The sequence below is a fragment of the Procambarus clarkii genome, chromosome 56 (genome assembly GCF_040958095.1).
Source record: "Procambarus clarkii isolate CNS0578487 chromosome 56, FALCON_Pclarkii_2.0, whole genome shotgun sequence".
NCBI lineage: Eukaryota > Metazoa > Arthropoda > Malacostraca > Decapoda > Cambaridae > Procambarus > Procambarus clarkii.
The window spans coordinates 8,183,691-8,205,034 of NC_091205.1; the positions used below are offsets into that span (position 1 = coordinate 8,183,691).

General features: G+C 41.3%; 1 protein-coding gene across 1 annotated transcript in view; it reads right to left on the reverse strand.

Moving 5' to 3' along the window:
* Window positions 1-21,344, reverse strand: part of LOC123770955 (glutamate receptor-like) — a 289,684-nt gene that overhangs the window by 8,996 nt on the left and 259,344 nt on the right. Inside the window, exon 6 of the mRNA XM_069305712.1 lies at window positions 20,971-21,258. Coding sequence (XP_069161813.1) covers window positions 20,971-21,258 — 288 coding nt within the window. The remainder of the gene's footprint in view (window positions 1-20,970; window positions 21,259-21,344) is intronic.

The window sequence follows — 21,344 nt, forward strand, 5'->3', positions numbered from 1 at the left end:
CGCTGAAACTGTGAGTCACCCCCCGGATGAACACTGTTGTGTTAGCCTGCCTGTGAGGTGGCAGATCCAGGGATTGTCGTACCCAGGGCTGACTAGTGGAGAAGACTAACCCCTGGGGTGTTGTGGTGAGGAGAGTGATCTGTGGGATCACACGAGACTCCTGCCTAGGGCTCGCTACCCTAGTATCGGTCGTGGAGTGGCCTAACCAGCGGAGCTGATTGGAACCTGCCAGCTACAGGCTGGATTTGTGGTTGACGGCCTCCACGATGGTGCCCCCAGTGGAGCTGTGATTTGGCTGGCCTGAGGCCAGGGTAGACTCGAGAGAATCGAAGGATTCATCGTGAGGCCACAAGAGGACCGAGGACTAAGCATCGTTGAGCACCGTGGAACACTCTGCGTCTTCAGAGGAAGACCACATTGTATATTCTAGTGTTTATACCTCCCCCGTGTGATCATTTATATATTATTTATGGTGATGGTGATAATTATATTATTAAGCTTTTGCCTTTGTCTCCCTTCCTCTTTAATTTACTTGCGTTACGGATCACATCCCTTGAAAGCCACTACTAGCTTGGGGCTGGATACCCTACCTCTAACAACATCAGAGAAAGAACCCAGTTGCGACCCGAGAGGGCCGTAACAAGGTCTTAGACCAGGACACGCCCACTGCCTCTTCCACTGTTCCTTTACATTCTGTCCTGAAGGGCCTACTTTCTGGTCCTCTGTCTGGGGTTCCCCTTCTTTCTATGCAGTCTGTCATGTCTCATGTGTCTTCTTTCTCGTCTCCCTCTGATCCTCCTTCCCATCATTCTCCTCTGTCTCTTAGCTCTCCATGCCGCCTGTCTGTGCGGGCTGATGTCCATCACTCTCCCAGAGATCATTGTGTTGTTCGCTCTCGTTCTTCTTCGCCTGTTGAGATGCTCGAGTCTGTTTCCCATTACGTTGCTACTGGGACTCCTGTCTCTTTGAGTTAGAAGCGAAAGCCTGGCTCATCTTCCTCCTCCCTGGCGGGTAAGAAGGCTTCGCTTTCTTCCTCGGCCCCTACCTCTGACTCTATCGTTACATCCCCTCCTGTTTCGGTTGTCGAGCCCCCTGTTCCTGCTATGGTGATTTCTTTGGCCCCCACTACTCTCTCGGTTGCTTCCCTTCTGAGGTGTGCTCCCCTCTTTCTGCCCCTGTTACGGCCCTAATGGGATGCAACCGGGTTCTTCTCTGATGGTATTAGAGTTTGGATATCCGGCCCCAGGTTAGTAGAGGCTTTCAAGAGGTGAGCTCCGTAATGCAAGAAAAATAAACAGGGGAGGTACATTAAATACACAAGTTTATCACTTTCTCTATATATATAATTCTTTTCCCACCACCATATATAAATTAAAAGTCACAAACGGTAAATATTACTACACAATATATGTCTTCGTCTCCCTCTGAAGATGCTGAACACTTGGCGACGCTCACCCCGTGCAGTCTTGCCTGGTTTCCTATTCCGTGGCACAACCCTCTGCAGGTACCAGGAAACCATGATGAATCTACCCTGGCCACAGGCCAGCCAAATCACAATTCCACTGGGTGCCCCGTCGTGAAGGCCCACAACCACAGTCCAGCCCGTAGCTGGCAGGTACCAATCAGCCTCGCTGTTAGGCCACATGACGATGAATACTAGGACTGTGAGCCCTAGGCAGGAGCCTCGTGTAACTCGCTGGTTACTCTCCTCGTCCAGCACCACAGTCGGCAGTCTCTTCCACCAGCCAGCCCCGGGTACGGTGAAGCCCGTCACTGCCACTCCTCAGGCAGACAATTGAACACTCAGCAGGGCTCATCCAGTGGCGACTCACTGCTTCTACAAAGCAGACTGGTGAAGAGACCTTGGCTGCCTTGGGTAAACTGATTCATCGTACATCACAGCCATCCTAGGTTGACTCTGCGAAAACAGACACGTCATTAGTACTGGGACACTACATGGGAACCACCAGGAAACATCACTTACTGGCTTAGACACAAACGTCCATCTTTTCGCTCCATAGATGGCGTTTACTGTCTAAGCGCTACCTCACCAGAGGTCAGCAGCGGCTACTTCATGAGCCGACTAGGACAGGAATCCAGCGCCCATTGCCGGCATATCCCGTCATCACTAGATGGCGTTGTCCATTTCGTGGGGGTTTCGGGAGCTGACTCACAGATGGCGTTGACGTCATTGCTCCATGCTCCGACGATGGAGTTGGGTTCGTAACAGCCCCTACTCCTCCTAAATGTCCTTGATCGCCCCTCTCGGTTGTCTCCTCCTCCTCCGGACCTTGCTCGCCCTCCTCTGGTCTGTCCTCCCGCTCCCTTCCCTCCATCCTTACTCAGTTTACCCATGCCCCCTAACCCTGACTTTGCTGACCCTGATCCTGATCCTGCGCTTTTTTAACGTGCTGTGTTGCTTTTTAACCTTTGTTTCTTCATTGTTCTCTGTTGCTGTCCATTCTCTTCTTGTCGATGTCTATTCTTCAATGGAATATTTGTAGATATTACGCCTACTTCTATGAACTCCAACTTCTGATTTCACAGATTTCGTCCCATTAGGTCTGTATCCAGGAGCCGATGCTTGGTGCTCGTCCTGGTCGCTTCCGTGGCAATTCCTTTCTCTCCCCACACCCCAGCTTTTGCTGGGGCCTGTAACTCTTCTGCTCTCTTGGGATTAGGGATTTACTTAGACTTACGGATTCTGCATGTGTTTAGCAGTAGATAACCTCAACAGCAGTCAGGTGAGTAGTTATGCTTCCATTCCTTGGCCGAGTCGGGAAAAAGCATAGAAAACTTCCTCTTAGCTTGCCTGCCAAGTACAGAATAGAGGCCCCAGCTTCCCAGCAACATAGTGAATTGTCTTTTGTCTAGGAAGAGACAGGTGCCTAAACCAATGAAATTGCCGGACTCATAACTGCCCAATCACAGAGTACCACTTGAACTGCTTGGGTAAAGTGGAATTTCCCCAATAGGTAAGAAGTGTAGAATATTCCAGACTAGGGAGTTGTGTATGACCTGATGCATGTGGCCTGACCTGTGTATGACCTGATGCTTGTGGCCAGACCTGTGTATGACCTGACGCATGTGGCCTGACCTGTGTATGACCTGACGCATCTGGCCTGACCTGTGTATGACCTGACGAATGTGGCCAGACCTGTGTATGACCTGACGCATGTGGCCTAACCTGTGTATGACCTGACACTTGTTGCCTAACCTGTGTATGACCTGATGCATGTGGCCTCACCTGTATATGACCAGTAGTAGGGATGACGGTCCACAGGTGATATTTTGTTTTTGGCCAAATATCATGTGTGAGTGTCAGGGTTTTCAGGTCCAATATCCTGCGTAGGAGTCAGGGTTTTCAGGTCCAATATTCCGCGTGAGAGACAGGGTTTTCAGGTTCCAATATCCCGCGTAGGAGTCAGGGTTTTCAGGTTCCAATATCCCGCGTAGGAGTCAGGGTTTTCAGGTCCAATATCCCGCATATGGCTTCGTGTTTTTCAGGTAATTTTTGTCAGTCACAGATTTTAGAAGTTGTTAAAGTTCTTATGATGAAAATAATGTCATACGAGTTTGTTAAGAGTTCTTATGGGAGAAATTCAAAATCGTGTTTATGAGCCAGGGTTTTTCAGGTAATTTTATCAGTTACAGATTTTAGAAGTTGTCAAAAGTTCTTATGATGAAAATAATTTCCGAGACTTTAGAAGTTTGTTAAAAAGTTCTTATGGGAGAAATTCAAAATCGTGTTTATGAGCCAGGGTTTTTCAGGTAAAATTTGTCAGTCACAGATTTTAGAAGTTGTTAAAAGTTCTTATGATGAAATAATGTCATACGAGTTTGTTAAGAGTTCTTATGATGAAATAATATCATACGAGTTTGTTAAGAGTTCTTATGGGCAAAATTCAATTCACTGATGTGGAATTAAGGAAATTCTTATGATGAAATAATGTCATACGAGTTTGTTAAAAGTTCTTATGATGAAAATAATGTCTTACGAGTTTGTTAAGGGTTCATATGGGAGAATTTTTTCAGAGTTCCTACCGATAATAAACAGATATTTAGGCTGTATATGTTTAAGTTGGATTCTTACTTAGAAACTAGTATATTGCTATATATCTGAATCATTTCACGGCCTTCCCCCTGCATCTCCCGCTCATACCTCACACCCCCTCTCACTCCCCCCCCCCCTTACCTCACAATCTCTCGCGTCACCTGTGTTTACTTTACGCCGATAGCCGGCCAGCCAGACGCCGCATGCAGGTCACCTCTTTAATCTTATCTTATCTTCTCCATAATATCTGGACCGTCCCTCTCCTTCATATTGTTCATTCATAGTTCCTTTTCATTAAACTAGTCAGTTTTACATATATAAACAAAGTCAGGGTCTAGCTCACGTTCCCGCCTTAATTTTACTAATACATCTTCTTTAGTATCCAATCATTTTCTTCGAGATTTAAAACACAGCTATTTTAAACGTATTAAAATACAATAATTTTATTATCGAGCTCCAGCTCCTGTCCCCGCCTTAGTCCCCTGTCGTATAATGAGTACTAACAGTCCAATCCCTCTAAAATTTAAAAATAATCATATTTCAATCGTAGTTCAATACAGTAATTTAGTTACCAAACTCTAGCTCTTGTCCTCCGCCTAAGCTCTCTCTCGTATCTTCGTTAATACCTATTCAAATTCATCCAAATTTCTACCCGCTGTATTTCAGACATAGTTTAGTAAATGCAAACAGTTACCGAACTCTAGCTCTTATCCTCCGCCTTAGCTCTCTCTCGTATCTTCGTTAATACCTAATCAAATTCCCTGAAATTTTAACCCTCTGTATTTCAGACATAGTAAATAAGATCAAGTCAGTTACTGAGCTCCAGCTCTCATCCCCCACCTTACTTCCCTCTTGTGTCTTCGGCAATATCCTATCAAATTCCCAGAAATTTATACCTCTGTATGTCAGTCACAGTAAATAAGATCAAGTCAGTTACCGAACTCTAGCACTTGTCCTCTTGTCCTCTGTCCAAGTTCACTCCTGTAAATTCACTACTATCAGTCCAAATCCCCCGGAGATTTAAACACCCAACTACATTTTCAGACATAGTAAATAAAAACCAGTTCAGTTACCGAGTTTCAACTCTTGTTTCCCGCTTAGCTCATTTTGTACAAGTTCTTTATTATCCAACTAAATCACCTGAGATTTAAGATCACCTTACTTCTAACGTAGTAAAATTAATCTGGACATTAGCCAAGCTCCATTTCCTCTGTCTTAGATCATCGAACATAAATATATCCGATCAAGTACCTCTCCAGCCTAACTCTTATCAGAGTAATCATCTTACCCTTTCCCTCCCTTACCTTCTCATCCCCAACGTATCCAAACCTTCAATAATCATACTGTATTTGCATATTTTCTCTATATTCAGCTGTGTTCTTCACATTTTTTTCCATGTTTTCTGTGTTCACTCCATGTTCTACAAATGTTCACAGCAAGCTCAGTTCAAATTTTTTCACCTGTTTTTCTCATTTTTTTTCTGTTTTCTACCATTTTCCCAGTATGTTCATTATGTTTTTCATGTACATCATATGTTCTCTGTACAACTTTTATACTCAGTTTTCATGTTCTCAATGTTCTTAGCTTGTTCTTCACATGTTCAGTATTCATTCTTTGTATTCCTTATGTTCTTTATCATGTCTTCATTTTCTCTATAAGTTCATATTCCCTGCATGTTCACTCTATTCATCAACTTTTTCTTACATGTTTTCTGTGTTCACCGTATGTTCACTGTGTTCATTCCCTTACTTAACCCCAATTTTTTATGTTCTTTGTTTCTTTAAACCAATTTGTTTCTTCCATTCACTAACTAGTTCTTTGTCAAATATTATCATCGGCAATACAGTTCCCTCAACAATTTTAGTCACCCAGTTCTATTTGCAAAACTATGTCAAAGTAATACTCGTAGTCAACTTAATACTTCTACCAACACTGTTCTTAAACAAATCTACAATTTATTCAGTTCCAAATATACAAAGACAAACCTTTCTTGTAACTTCTTAACTAAAAATTACTTGTCAATCAACCAAAAATAGTCAGGATTAATCTCATTCAACACCGTTCTTAACTAAAACAACCTTTCTCTTAGCTAAAAATAGTCAAAGGAATCTTTCCGACACTCTTCATAACTAACTTTATCCATCGTCATTCAACTAAAAATAGTCTTGTTCATCATTTCGTAACAGCCATTATGTTTTCGTCAAGTAAGAAAATATAGTCAAAGATATCTATCATCGTCGTTCTTAACTGACATTTATACTTTGTGGAGCACTAAAATAGTCACTGTCGTCATATTTTTTCTTGTCTCTCCTCAACCAAAATAGTCAAATGTAACTTTTTCAACACTTTCGTAACTAAAATTATATGTCGCTAAGTAAGAAAAATAGTCAAATGTAACATTTTCAGCACTTTCGTAAAAATTATATGTCGTTAAGTAAGAAAAATAGTCAAAGGTGCTCTCCGTAACACCAAAGTTACTCTTCGAGAAATCAAAGACACTCTTCAATACATCAAGGACTTACTCAAAGACACCAAAGTTGCACTCAAAGACATCCTTTGAGACATCAAAGACATCCTTTAAGACATCAAAAACACCTCTCGAGGCATCAAAGACGCTCTCAAACACACCAAAAGGCACTCTTCGAGATATCAAAGTTATTCTTCGAAACATAAAAGTTGCTCTGTAAGATATCTTCGTTCATCAAACTTATTCTCAGAGATATCTAAAGTTATTCTCAGAACAATCAAAAGTTATTCTATGACAACAAAAGTTATTCTCAGAGCTACCCAAAGCTATTCTCAGAGTCATCAAAGCTATTCTCAGAGTCATCAAAGTTGTTCCAAAAGACGTTAAAAGTTAATCTCAGTCATCAAACTTGTTCTCAAAGTCATCAAAGTTAATCTTAGAGTTATCAAAGGTAATCTCTAACTCACTTTTGTTCATCAAAGTTGTTTCAAAGACATCAAAGTTAATCTCAGAGTTATCCAAAGATATTCTCATGTCCACAAAAGTTATTCTGAGCTATCAAAGTTAATCTCAGACATCTTCGTTCATAAAAGTTATTCTAAGAGCTATCAAAAGTTATTCTCAGTCATGATATGTTATTCTCTAAGTAACCTTCCGTTCATCAAAGTCATTCTCAGAGTCATCAAAAGTTATTCTCAGAGTCACCTTCGTTATTCAAAAAAGCCTTCTGAGACATCCTCGTTCAACAAAACTGTCCTCAGAGCCATCAAAAAAGTTAAATACAGTCATCAAAGTTATTCTCTAAGTATCTTTTCGTTCATCAGAGAAGCTTTCTAAGACATCTTTGTTCATCAAAGTTGTTCTCTAAGACATCAATGTTGTTCTCTAAGACATCAATGTTGTTCTCTAAGACATCAAAGATGTTCTCTAAATCATAAAAGTTAATCTCTAAGTCACCTTCGTTCATTAGAGAAACTTTCCAATCCATCTTTGTTGATCAAAGTTATTCTCAGAGTCATCAAAGTGATCTCTAATTCATCTTCGTTCTCCAAAAAGTTGTTCTCTAAGACACCTTCGTTCATCAAAGAAACTCTCCTTCTTCATCATGTTATTCTTTAAGACATCTTCAGTCATAAAATTTATCTCCAAAATGTAACTAGTTCAGCTTTTCATACCAAACCTGCACTTCTGTTAAAATATATTTTCTTAGTCGCTTTACCCTAAAACTGTTCTCTGAACTACACTGCTCAAACCTACGTAACCTATCCTCTCCACCCAATGTTACTTAGTTAACGTAACGTTCCTAAACCTAACTTTACCTATCCTAACATAACTTACCTTACCCTACCTATCTTACCTATCTTACCTAACTTACCTAACCTAACCTAACTTACCTAACCTAACCTAACTTACCTTACCTAACCTAACCTATCCTAACTTAACATGCATAATCTATCTTAACTTAACTTAACTTGCATAACCTATCCTAACTTAGCCTAAAATATCCTGCTTAACCTAACTTACCTACCTTACCTAACTTAACCAGCTTAACCTAACTTACCTTACCTAACCTAACCTATCCTAACTTAACATGCATAACCTATCTTAACTTAACTTGCACAACCTATCCTAACTTAGCCTAAAATATCCTGCTTAACCTAACTTACCTACCTTACCTAACTTAACCTGCTTAACCTAACTTACCTAACTTAACCTTACTTAACCTTCTTAACCTAACTTACCTTACCTAACCTAACCTATCCTAACTTAACATGCATAACCTATCCTAACTTAACTTAACTTGCATAACCTATCCTAACTTAGCCTAAAATATCCTGCTTAACCTAACTTACCTACCTTACCTAACTTAACCTGCTTAACCTAACTTACCTAACTTAACCTTACTTAACCTTCTTAACCTAACTTACCTTACCTAACCTAACCTATCCTAACTTAACATGCATAACCTATCCTAACTTAACTTAACTTGCATAACCTATCCTAACTTAGCCTAAAATATCCTGCTTAACCTAACTTACCTACCTTACCTAACTTAACCTGCTTAACCTAACTTACCTAACTTAACCTTACTTAACCTGCTTAACCTAACTTACCTTACCTAACCTAACCTATCCTAACTTAACATGCATAACCCATCTTAACTTAACTTGCATAACCTATCCTAACTTAGCCTAAAATATCCTGCTTAACCTAACTTACCTACCTTTCCTAACTTAACCTGCTTAACCCAACTTACCTAACTTAACCTTACTTAACCTGCTTAACCTAACTTACCTTACCTAACCTAACCTATCCTAACTTAACATACATAACCTATCTTAACTTAACTTGCATAACCTATCCTAACTTAGCCTAAAATATCCTACTTAACCTAACTTACCTACCTTACCTAACTTAACCTAACTTATCCTGCTTAACCTAACTTACCTACCTTACCTAACTTAACCTAACCTAACTTACCTACCTTACCTAACTTAACCTGCTTAACCTAACTTACCTTACCTTACCTAACTTACCTAACTTACCTAACTTAACCTTATTTAACCTGCTTAACCTAACTTACCTTACCTAACCTATCCAAACTTAACATGCATAACCTATCTTAACTTTACTTGCATAACCCATCCTAACTTAGCCTAAAATATCCTACTTAACCCAACTTACCTACCTTACCTAACTTACCTAACTTAACCTAACTTATCCTGCTTAACCTAACTTACCTACATTACTTAACTTAACCTAACCTAACTTACCTACCCTACCTAACTTAACCTGCTTAACCTAACTTAATCTTACATTCCCAAACTGATGTATCCTAACTTATCTAGTCCAGCCAGACATGATCTAACTTACATAATTATTCCTGCTTGTCTTTTGTGTTTCGTCAATCATTGTCTCATATTCATTTACTCATTTCAAGGGTTAATTTCTCAAATGGACATTTTTGCATTTCAAGTGTTATTTGTTTAAGATTGGGTGTTTAACCATTTCAAAGGATTTTGGTTATATATGGGAATTTACTTGTTTCAAGGGCTAATTTCTCAAATGGTAATTTTTGCAGATCAAGGGTTATTTGTTAAAGTTCATCAAGTTGCGCATAAGTTGTATTTATTATGTTTGTTATCATTTATTCTTATTCCCCAACCCCTTAACCTAACCTCTTGTAATCTTGGTGTATTTAGTAGGTTCTATCATATGTTCTTATTCCCCAACCCTTTAACCTAACCTTTCAGATGTAGTTTATTGTGTTTTTGACGTATTTGTTGAATATATTATTCTTTTCATAACCTTTCAGATGTAGTTTTGTTTCTCCTTTGTATATTTTTACCCAAACCCACCATACCACTTAACCTTCTTTGCTTCTTTTACTTTGTTTCTCCTACTCCTTCTAACCCTCCTTTCTATCTCTCTCCCTTATTCTCTCTCTTCCTCCCCCTCTCTCTCACTCATTTGCTCAAATGCTCTCTTGTTTCTCAATTTCAAGTCTTAATGCTCCCATTCTCTCACCCTCACTCTCATTCACTTAGTTTTTCTTTTTTCTCAAATTCAAGTCTTAGTGCTCCCATGCTCTTCCTCCCCCCTCTCTCTTTCTCTTTTCTCCTCTTTTCATGCTCTCAGTCCCTTGCTCTCTTATTTTTTCTCAATTTCAAGTCTTAGTAGATCTGATTCTTTACTATTGTAATTTTATTATTACTAAGATAAAGAATGAACTTATATGTGAAAACAAAGTAAAAGAAGGAAAGAAGGTTTGTCTTTGTAAATTTGGAACTGAATAAAGTGTAGATTTGTTTAAGAACAGGGTTGGTAGAAGTATGAAGTTGACTACGAGAATTACTTTGACATAGTTTTGCAAATAAAACTGGGTGACTAAAATAGTTGAGGAAACTGTATTGCCGATGATAATATTTGACAAAGAACTAGTTAGTGAATGGAAGAAACAAATTGGTTTAAAGAAACAAAGAACATAAAAAATTGGGGTTAAGTAAGGGAATGAACACAGTGAACATACGGTGAACACAGAAAACATGTAAGAAAAAGTTGATGAATAGAGTGAACATGCAGGGAATATGAACTTATAGAGAATATGAAGACATGATAAGGAACATAGGGAATACAAAGAATGAACACTGAACATGTGAAGAACAAGCTAAGAACATTGAGAACATGAATATTGAGTATAAAAGTTGTACAGAGAACATATGATGTACATGAAAAACATAATGAACATACGGGGAAAATGGTCGAAAACAGAAAAAAATGAGAAAAACAGGTGAAAAAATTTGAACTGAGCTTGCTGTGAACATTTGTAGAACATGGAGTGAACACAGAAAACATGGAAAAAATATGTGAAGAACACAGTTGAATATAGAGAAAATATGCAAATACAGTATGATTATTGAAGGTTTGAATACGTTGGGGATGAGAAGGTAAGGGAGGGAAAGGGTAAGATGATTACTCTGATAAGAGTTAGGCTGGAGAGGTACTTGATCGGATATATTTATGTTCGATGATCTAAGACAGAGGAAATGGAGCTTGGCTAATGTCCAGATTAATTTTACTACGTTAGAAGTAAGGTGATCTTAAATCTCAGGTGATTTAGTTGGATAATAAAGAACTTGTACAAAATGAGCTAAGCGGGAAACAAGAGTTGAAACTCGGTAACTGAACTGGTTTTTATTTACTATGTCTGAAAATGTAGTTGGGTGTTTAAATCTCCGGGGGATTTGGACTGATAGTAGTGAATTTACAGGAGTGAACTTGGACAGAGGACAAGAGGACAAGAGCTAGAGTTCGGTAACTGACTTGATCTTATTTACTGTGACTGACATACAGAGGTATAAATTTCAGGGAATTTGATAGGAAATTGCCGAAGACACGAGAGGGAAGTAAGGTGGGGGATGAGAGCTGGAGCTCAGTAACTGACTTGATCTTATTTACTGTCTCTGAAATGCAGAGGGTTAAAATTTCAGGGAATTTGATTAGGTATTAACGAAGATACGAGAGAGAGCAAAGGCGGAGGATAAGAGCTAGAGTTCGGTAACTGTTTGCATTTACTAAACTATGTCTGAAATACAGCGGGTAGAAATTTAGGGGAATTTGAATAGGTATTAACGAAGATACGAGAGAGAGCTAAGGCGGAGGACAAGAGCTAGAGTTTGGTAACTAAATTACTGTATTGAACTACGATTGAAATATGATTATTTTTAAATTTTAGAGGGATTGGACTGTTAGTACTCATTATACGACAGGGGACTAAGGCGGGGACAGGAGCTGGAGCTCGATAATAAAATTATTGTATTTTAATACGTTTGAAATAGCTGTGTTTTAAATCTCGAAGAAAATGACTGGATACTAAAGAAGATGTATTAGTAAAATTAAGGCGGGAACGTGAGCTAGACCCTGACTTTGTTTATATATGTAAAACTGACTAGTTTAATGAAAAGGAACTATGAATGAACAATATGAAGGAGAGGGACGGTCCAGATATAATGGAGAAGATAAGATAAGATTAAAGAGGTGACCTGCATGCGGCGACTGGCTGGCCGGCTAACGGCGTAAAGTAAACACAGATGACGCGAGAGATTGTGAGGGGGGGGGGGGGGAGGGGGGGGGGGTGTGAGGTATGAGCGGGAGATGCAGGGGGAAGGCCGTGAAATGATTCAAATATATAGCAATATACTAGTTTCTAAGTAAGAATCCAACTTAAACATATACAGCCTAAATATCTGCTTATTATCGGTAGGAACTCTGAAAAAATTCTTCCATATGAACTCTTAACAAACTTGTAAGACATTATTTTCATCATAAGAACTTTTAACAAACTCGTATGACATTATTTCATCATAAGAATTTCCTTAATTCCACATCAGTGACTTGAATTTTGCCCATAAGAACTCTAAACAAACTCGTATGACATTATTTCATCATAAGAACTTTTAACAACTTCTAAAATCTGTGACTGACAAATTTTACCTGAAAAACCCTGGCTCATAAACACGATTTTGAATTTCTCCCATAAGAACTTTTTAACAAACTTCTAAAGTCTCGGAAATTATTTTCATCATAAGAACTTTTAACAACTTCTAAAATCTGTGACTGACAAAATTACCTGAAAAACCCTGGCACATAAACACGATTTTGAATTTCTCCCATAAGAACTCTTAACAAACTCTTATGACATTATTTTCATCATAAGAACTTTAACAACTTCTAAAATCTGTGACTTACAAAAATTACCTGAAAAACACGAAGCCATATGCGGGATATTGGACCTGAAAACCCTGACTCCTACGCGGGATATTGGAACCTGAAAACCCTGACTCCTACGCGGGATATTGGACCTGAAAACCCTGACTCTCACGCATGATATTTGCCCAAAAACAAAATATCACCTGTGGACCGTCATCCCTACTACTATGACCTGACGCATGTGGCCTGACCTGTGTATGACCTGATGCATGTGGCCAGACCTGTGTATGACCTGATGCATGTTACCTAGATATGTTACCTGACCTGTGTATGACCTGACGCATGTGGCCTGACCTGTGTATGACCTGACGCTTGTGGCCTAACCTGTGTATGACCTGATGCATGTGGCCTCACTTGTATATGACCTGACGCATGTGGCCTGACCTGTGTATGACCTGACGCATGTGGCCAGACCTGTGTATGACCTGACGCATGTTACCTCGATATGACCTGATGTGTGGCCTAACCTGATATGACAGGTGGCCTAACCTGTGTATTACCTGATGCATGTGGTCTGACCTGTGTATGACCTGACGCATGTGGCCTGACCTGTGTATGACCTGACACATGTGGCCTGACCTGTGTATGACCTGACTCATGTTACCTCGATATGTTACCTGACCTGTGTATGACCTGATGCATGTGGCCAGACCTGTGTATGACCTGACGCATGTGGCCTGACCTGTGTATGACCTGACGCATGTGGCCTGACTTAGCCGGGAGCCTCGTGTACGTCCCACACATCGGCCAAGCCTCTCTGCTGCGCCCAAAACTCCTCATAACGTCACACAGCTAAATACAGGTGAATTCACATAGCTAAACTACTGGCCCTTGTAAAATCTTATTGCAACGACGGACGATGGCCATCGCTGTCGTAAGTTGTCGACAGCGTATTTTTATCGATGTTACCTCGAATGATCATGTGGACACCATTGGAGACTGTACGTGCCTGTTCCATATCTCTGACTTTCTTATTCGGATTTCACCTCAGCAATTCATTCTGCTGTCTTTAACCCTTCGCACGATGAATGATGTGTTATTATGAACAACAATTTACATACTCTTAAATGTGACGGGTCTTGACCCTCAATTAGTCATCCCGGCAGAATCTCCAATTATACGGTGGCGTATCCTACCTTATGAGGAGACGACGTTCTTCTAGAGTGATTGACGATGAACGCCCTAAAGTGACACAGCACACTCCACTCTGGAGCTCCTCTCTGTTGGGCCCCCTACTCCCCTCCCCAGATGACACTGTTCACTTCTGGGGAACACCTCAGTCGAACTATGGAGCAGAGTTCTCACCAAACCCCAGCTTTGCATCCTGTAGTGAGTAAAGTAACCTGACCACTCGCTCGTTTTCTTGTTGGCGTGTCCATGGACACGGAAACTCAGGGTTAACCCAGCCCGGGTTGCCCATCCATAGGGTTATATTAACAAGGTTATCAACTTAACTCTCCTTCCTCTGTGGTCAAATAATATTTCCATACACAGTGGTATACCATGTCACCCAGTCTAGTACTTGTTTAATAGCAATGTGATGTTCAATAAATCCCTCAACAATATAACAAGCAAATGAAGAGGAGGAAACAAACACCGTAATGAAATTTAATTCATTTACTCAAATTAGGCTACACCATATTAATCCGTAAAGGCTCTCTAGTTCTATCCGGTGGCAACACTCTTGAAATAAATCTACTTTATTATGGCAACACCATAGTTTTCACACTCCAGAGTGATGAGGCTATCTTTTCTCTACTACTACTTGCTACCTTACTCTATAACATGTTTAAAGATATATATATACATATATTTTGTAACACCACTCTAATAATGCACCGCCTCAAGCTCTCTGTGTAATTAATAATATGAAAACATAATCACTCTAATAATAATATCACTTAATGTCCGGCGTCACTCCTAACATAGTTTCTGCTTACTACCTTAATTTATATATAACGCCTTTCCTAACATAAGGGGAAAATGGTAGGGCAATTTTAACTACCTTATAGACCGATTCTGATGAGTGTAGACCTTGCTGATCGTAGACGTGAAGAGTAGCTCCTCAATGATCCCCGATGTCTGAGGCAGCCTCCTCCTGTTGATGATCTCCCCCAGCATCGACCATTACATCTCCTCTCACACGACCGACACTCACTCCACAAAGTGTTCCTCACTTCTTGTTAGGTGGTAGCTGACGTCACCTGGCTTCTCCAGACTGAAGCACATTAACGTTCTGTTCCATTTGTTCTTATGTATTCTTGTGGTGTGAATTCTTCTTCTCACAGGAGCAGTGGTCTCGCTGCACCAGACCACGACTCGGCTACCAAATCTATTTCGCTCAGTTCCACTGTAAGAAACGGTCCGCGGGTTGTACCACAACCCCCTAGCGTCCCCTTTCGAAGTAACCTTGGAGTGCTACCTTCATCGAGGATTTATGCTCTTTTCTCACCATCCAGCTCGTCCTTTAACTCCCACGAGAGTCGATGGGACACTCCTCTACCGTTAACACACGAGAGCTGTTCGAGATTATTTTCTCTGGAGACCTATTCATCTCCTGAACTGGGGAACGCTGGAACGCACATCTGCACAGCTTCACCTCCTGGTAGCAAGTGATGGCAGATTTCCCGCCTCTACAGTAGGGCACCCGACGTCACACTACGTCACACCATAGGCGCTTCGCAATTGGTCTATCTGGCCAAGCTGCCGTTGCCAACCAATCATGCACCACCTGACGCTGTACCCACAATCTTCTGGAGGGGGGTCTCTTTGACTGGGACACCTTCCCCCTCCCAAGGCACACTGTTCTGCTCTGAGGGGGGGCGGGGGCTTTTAGGACTTAAACCCCCCCCCCCCCGAAAACTTAAACCTCTGACTATTGCACCAGACTTTTACTTGCATACAGGCAAGCAGCGTCTCCAATCACTCCCTGACGGAACAAACAAGTACAAGTTTGACGGAACTAACAAGTAGCGGGAGTGTGGCTGCCAAACGTACACTCCCGCTACCGCCGGTCGAACAGCAATGGACACTGGCGTTCTAGTAATTTACCAAGGAGATCACCCTGTATGCCTCGTTTTGGCAACGAGGCCAAAACTGGTCTAGTTGTTTTGTGTACACACCCTACTCGAGCCGCCGTGACTTCCCACTCTCACCTTGATCGGAATGATCTCCTAAATCCACCTTTCATGAATTAGTATCTTCTGCCACCTTGTATGCAGCCGTGACCCTCTCTCTATCTCTCTCCCTTTCTGGGAAACTTCACCAAGACAAGAGCAAAAGCCAGCTAACATATACATTTAATATACTGAGAAAATATACATAATATATTGCATATAAAATAGAACATGATCATACAACACTCTAAGCTGCTGCAACCCAGTAGCTTTTTGATATCATATCCAGGCTTCACCAACTGTTCATATCAAGTGGCTGCTCAGCTCTTAGCTTACCACTTACTACTCCCTCACTAAATGGGGCTGAAATCCTGTCACAACAGTATTGTATCCTCAGCTCTAAAAGTATATGAAACTCAACTCGGGGCTAAAACACCAGAAATATCTATATAAGTATCCCCCAACAAAAGAAGAAATCAATCTCTCCCCTTACACTGTGTCTTACATGCCAATACGCATTCAAGCACTCCCTTTATACACTTGTGTGTGCCCACCATGAACCTCTGTTTTGCTCCTAGAGGCTCACTACCAATGTATATCTCTAGGTCCTCCAAAATATCAGGAAAGGCAGCTTCTCACTATGGAGTTCTGCTCTACCACAGAGTTCAGCATACACTTCTTCTCCAGCCTCGAAGTTCCTCCATCAACTTCTTCTCTAACCTCGAAGTTCCTCCATGAACTCCTTCCAAACAAATCTGCAATTCCAATACCATGCCAATAAAAATATTTTCCTAACAAAACATAATTAAATGTATTCACAGAAAATAAAATCCTCCGTCTCTTTAAACACTAATGCGTCGCCGCAACAGTCCTCCCCCATCCTGGGCGAGTCTACTCTGGGAACATGTCATGACACGTTGCTGGCCACTTCCCAGGGTCACGAGGCTGGGGGCTTTCCCCCCTCAGTCAGCACTTGACCTTTGGTGAGGGAAGATGTATCGTTTCTCCCTCCAGCATGTCCTCCCAAATTTAGCAACCCGTTCTCGCAAATTTAATAAGTCAATATTGACTTATTAGTTGCGTGCATAGGTGACATACTAAACATAATAGTTTCCCTTGAAAAGCTTCATAGAAAACACCGACCTTACCTAACCTACTTAGTATGTTAAAATAAGCATCTTATAGCTTCGTAATTACAATTGTTACTTAACCTATTATAGGTATATTATAGGTAATAATTGTAATTACGAAGCAATAAGATGCTTATCTTAACATACTAAGTAGGTTAGGTAAGGTCGGTGTTTTCTATGAAGCTTTTCAAGGGAAACTATTATGTTAAGTATGTCACCTATGCACATATTTAATAAGTCAATATTGACTTATTAAATTTGCGAGAACGGGTTGAATTTAGCTACTTATTTTAGCTCACTGTCCTAATAAAGTATCTATCCTACATATACATATGTTCACTATGATCGCTGGGCACACGTTCAAACATGGGTATTGTCGGGGTTTCGTCAGTAAGTAACCGTACTTAGAATCCTGGCAAGGTCGCCAATGTCGGGGATTCTCTTAAATCAGTAAGTAAGTGTACTTAAAATCCTGGCAAGGTCGCCAAGTCGGGGTTTCTCTACCTCTCACCAGTCACTACCAAGTACTAGTAGTGGTAACTGTTACTTACTGTAGCCCTGCAGGTCTTCACTCCATCTTCAAGGTGCCACTGTTCACCTGGAGAGTATCCCAGTCTATCTTCGACCGGTCTTATAACCTGAGGGCGAGTGGGAACACAAGCTTCTCTCTTGATCGTGTGCCCGCCCCGACAGAGAACTCTGGTAATTGTGTCAAGAGCACACTAAATAAATCTGGTATCAGGCAGGTATGTGTCTCTATCACTCTCACTCTTTCAATGGACTCTATAGCAACAAGCAAAAGAGGGATAATACAAACACGAAGGTAGTTTTGTATTTTACTTAAAATATTAAAGTATTATATCTCTATATCAACAACAAGGCGACGAAGTACATGGCAGCATGGACACTCCCTCTTCATAAATCAGGAACACAGCAAGACAGCAACACTCCCTCCTCCTGTCATTCCCAACTGCCACGCCCCTTCGCTGTATGATCTCTCTCTGTACTTGTTGCCCTGGCATTAAGCGCCTATTTCTTTAAATTCACAGTAAACACAATACTGGCAATCAACACAATAACTTGCTATAATGGCGATAAACGCAATAATCGCTGCACTGGCCTTAAATGCTCAATAAATCATTTCAATGGTGATTAACACAGTACCTTACAGTAATGGCATTAAACACCAAATATCACAGTAATGGTAATAAATGCAATAATTCACTGTACTCACGAATATGTTATTCAATACTCCAGCATATATAGATCACTTCATCAATATTAGCAATAATGAGTCAATACGGGGCACACAGCCTTATACTAATAAATGGTACATTTATATATATATATTCTCTGACACAAACTGATAATATTAATGTCACATGATTATAAATGTCCTTGACACAGCAATCTCTTCAATAAATCACAGGTGCACTCACACACCACACATATTTCGTGAGAGCTCTCTATAGCATCTCTCTGCACAACTGTGCCTTACTATGACATATACATTGGTGAGGCCTGCTCACGACATAGAAGAGACTCTAATTAAAATAGCTGACTAAAGGGGAATGGGAGGGAAAACTAAATTACCTACTTCCACCTCACTGATGTGGACTCGCCCTCTGTTGAGAGTTGAAATGAAGCTCCTGGTCCCGGCTCTCGTCTCGTTGTAGGGACGCTCTCCAGGAACCTCTTCAACACCTCAAAAAACGCGTCTTCACCGTGCTCTATCCTCTGCAGGCCCGTGCTCCTCCACAACTTCTTCAAGGGGTTGGAGTCGGTCTCCTGGCCGTCGACTTCTCACAACTACGGCTGCAGACCTTTCTCTCGGCTGCAGTCGTCCTGATTCCCAGCTAGTTCCGTTGTTCTAATGACTCTCGGTGGATTGGCCCAGCCGCTACGTCGTCACTAAACGGGTGAACTTGCACAGACGTCCCATACGTCACTGCACAGACTTCACCTCTTACAAAGCGCCTGTCACTGGAGCACTTGCTGCTCAATTCTCGTCGATTCCTTCTTCGGTCCAACACATGGAATAAAGGAAGACCTCACAGGGTGCTTGCAGACTGCTGGGTGATGCATAAAATCTACTGGAGTGAGGTAAACTGTCAAACTGACAGGATCCTCGGTCACACGTCCGACCTCCTCGACGTGTCGTGTCAAACTGCTGGCGCCACTGGGGCGCGATGTCCGGACCCCCTTGCTCTCGTGACATCATACTTGCCAGGGGCGTTTCTCATTGGCTCCCTGTGCCACGTCACTGTTCCTGACCAATCTGGTGCCACTGACGTCATACCGTTTTGGCAGTAAAACGGAGGGGCCGGCGCCATATTGGCGTCCTAAAGGGCCTATAGCACAAGCCAAAACACTCTTCTTTTGCGAATTTCTTGCCAATGTGAGAACACTCCACGCTCCCACATATGTCAAATTGTTCCCCGGAACGTAGAGAACGTTCGTGAAAAGTGGAAATGACTCTTACAGCTGGCGTGGGAGAAATATAAGGGGGGAACACCGTCACAGTATCTAATCTAACAAACGATTAAACAGGCTTACCGCCGAAATCTCTGACATGAAGACGATCACTCAATGGAACTCAAACATGGCGCCCACAAAATTGCTTTTAGACTGCTTCACAAGGCTTCCTCCAGTCCACGACTTGAGTTCACAACGTCGTCTGGCAGACTTCACAACAGAAACGCCTGCTTACTTCCTTCCTCTTGAAGGCACAACAATTAGAGTTTCACAAAGGCGTGGCCAAACACTCACTTCCAGGCTGTCTCTGATTTATCAAAATCACAGAGAAATGGTGCACTATGTCCCCAACAGCTTCCTCACACTTGCAGACAAGTAGTCTTCACTCTAGCACTAACACAGGGAACTATATTCTTCCTTCATGCAGGAGATCAACAAAGTGCATCCACTTCTGATGACAGTTGTGACTGAAGTGAGGGCACGACCTTCTAGCGTCACTTCACTTCCCCAAAGTATCGACATCTCATTTCATGTCCCTTATTACCAACGCCCACCCTCTGCTAGTATCCTGAGATTACTCACTGGCATTTACTCAGTTATTTAATATATACATATATATTCTGACCTCTCAATCAGGTCCAGACGGCAGAATAGCTTTCACTGGGGTAGACTCATTCCACCCAGGCTACATGGGGTCATAACATACCACCATTTTAATGGTGGGGCCAATACCAATCCTCTTCCCAAATAAACTTAAACATAATTTTTTCTTAATGTGGCATCTTGCCTCCTCTAAAGAGTTATAAAATCAAACTAGTACTTTTCTGGTTATTCCCAGAGAGGGGAGTATGTTTTATAGTCAGAGTTGGGAGAATACAAGCAGGACTCCATAACACTAGCCGCCTTCCAATCACTTCATGTGATTAACTCATGGACATGTAATGGAACATCTCCCTGCTCCTAATTTTTCGAACTAGACTAACCTGCTTACAGTCACGCATCTCCCTATGGAAAATCTCGGTTTGAGGATGATTTTAAGTTTTGTTTTCATGAGTGTCTGTCACTTGTCCTTCGATGAAATCCTTGATGAACCAGATACGGTTGATTAAGTTCGCTTAGTGTCTGTTTACATAATGTATTGTCATCCTGAGTGATATTTAGGACCTTTTTTTGCATATCCAATAATTTACACGTTGTTAAAGTCTTAGGACTTGTTGCCTTAGTTTGATATGTATAGGTGGGGGGTTGGGGGGGGATTGTTATACGATATATAAAAACTTAAGTAACTAGGGCTGAGGATAGAATTGGTCTCAACAAATACCTACACCTTCGTCATGGTATATTTATAATAAATTTGAATGCAGTTACTGCACAATAATACTCCTGAACATAAAAGTTGCTGATAGTGGTAAGTGTCTTGAGGAAGCTTACAAAGTAGGAGATCGCATAAAGACTCACCTATCGAAGATATGTTTATATGGAGCTCCCTTCTGGAAGACCCATCCAACATTGCTAGGATAAAGCTTCTCCTCGACGACATAGGCATTCTTGCTCCTTTTGCGTGTTATGAAAAGGAAGTGGGAGTACTGAGTGGCCTCGAGGACTCCGGCCCCGGCGTCGAAGGCCTGGATGACCTGGTCATAATTGGGCAGAAGAGTGAGCTTCGCCCCCAGGAGTCGCAGCACCGTCTCCCTCGAAGACCAAAGGTTCCCCGGCACAAAGTTTCCGTAGTCCAGCATGTGTATCCTGCCGACCATCATCACTAACACTAATACATATATCTTTTCTTACAATAATAATATTATATTTTTTTAGGACCATGAATTACTGAC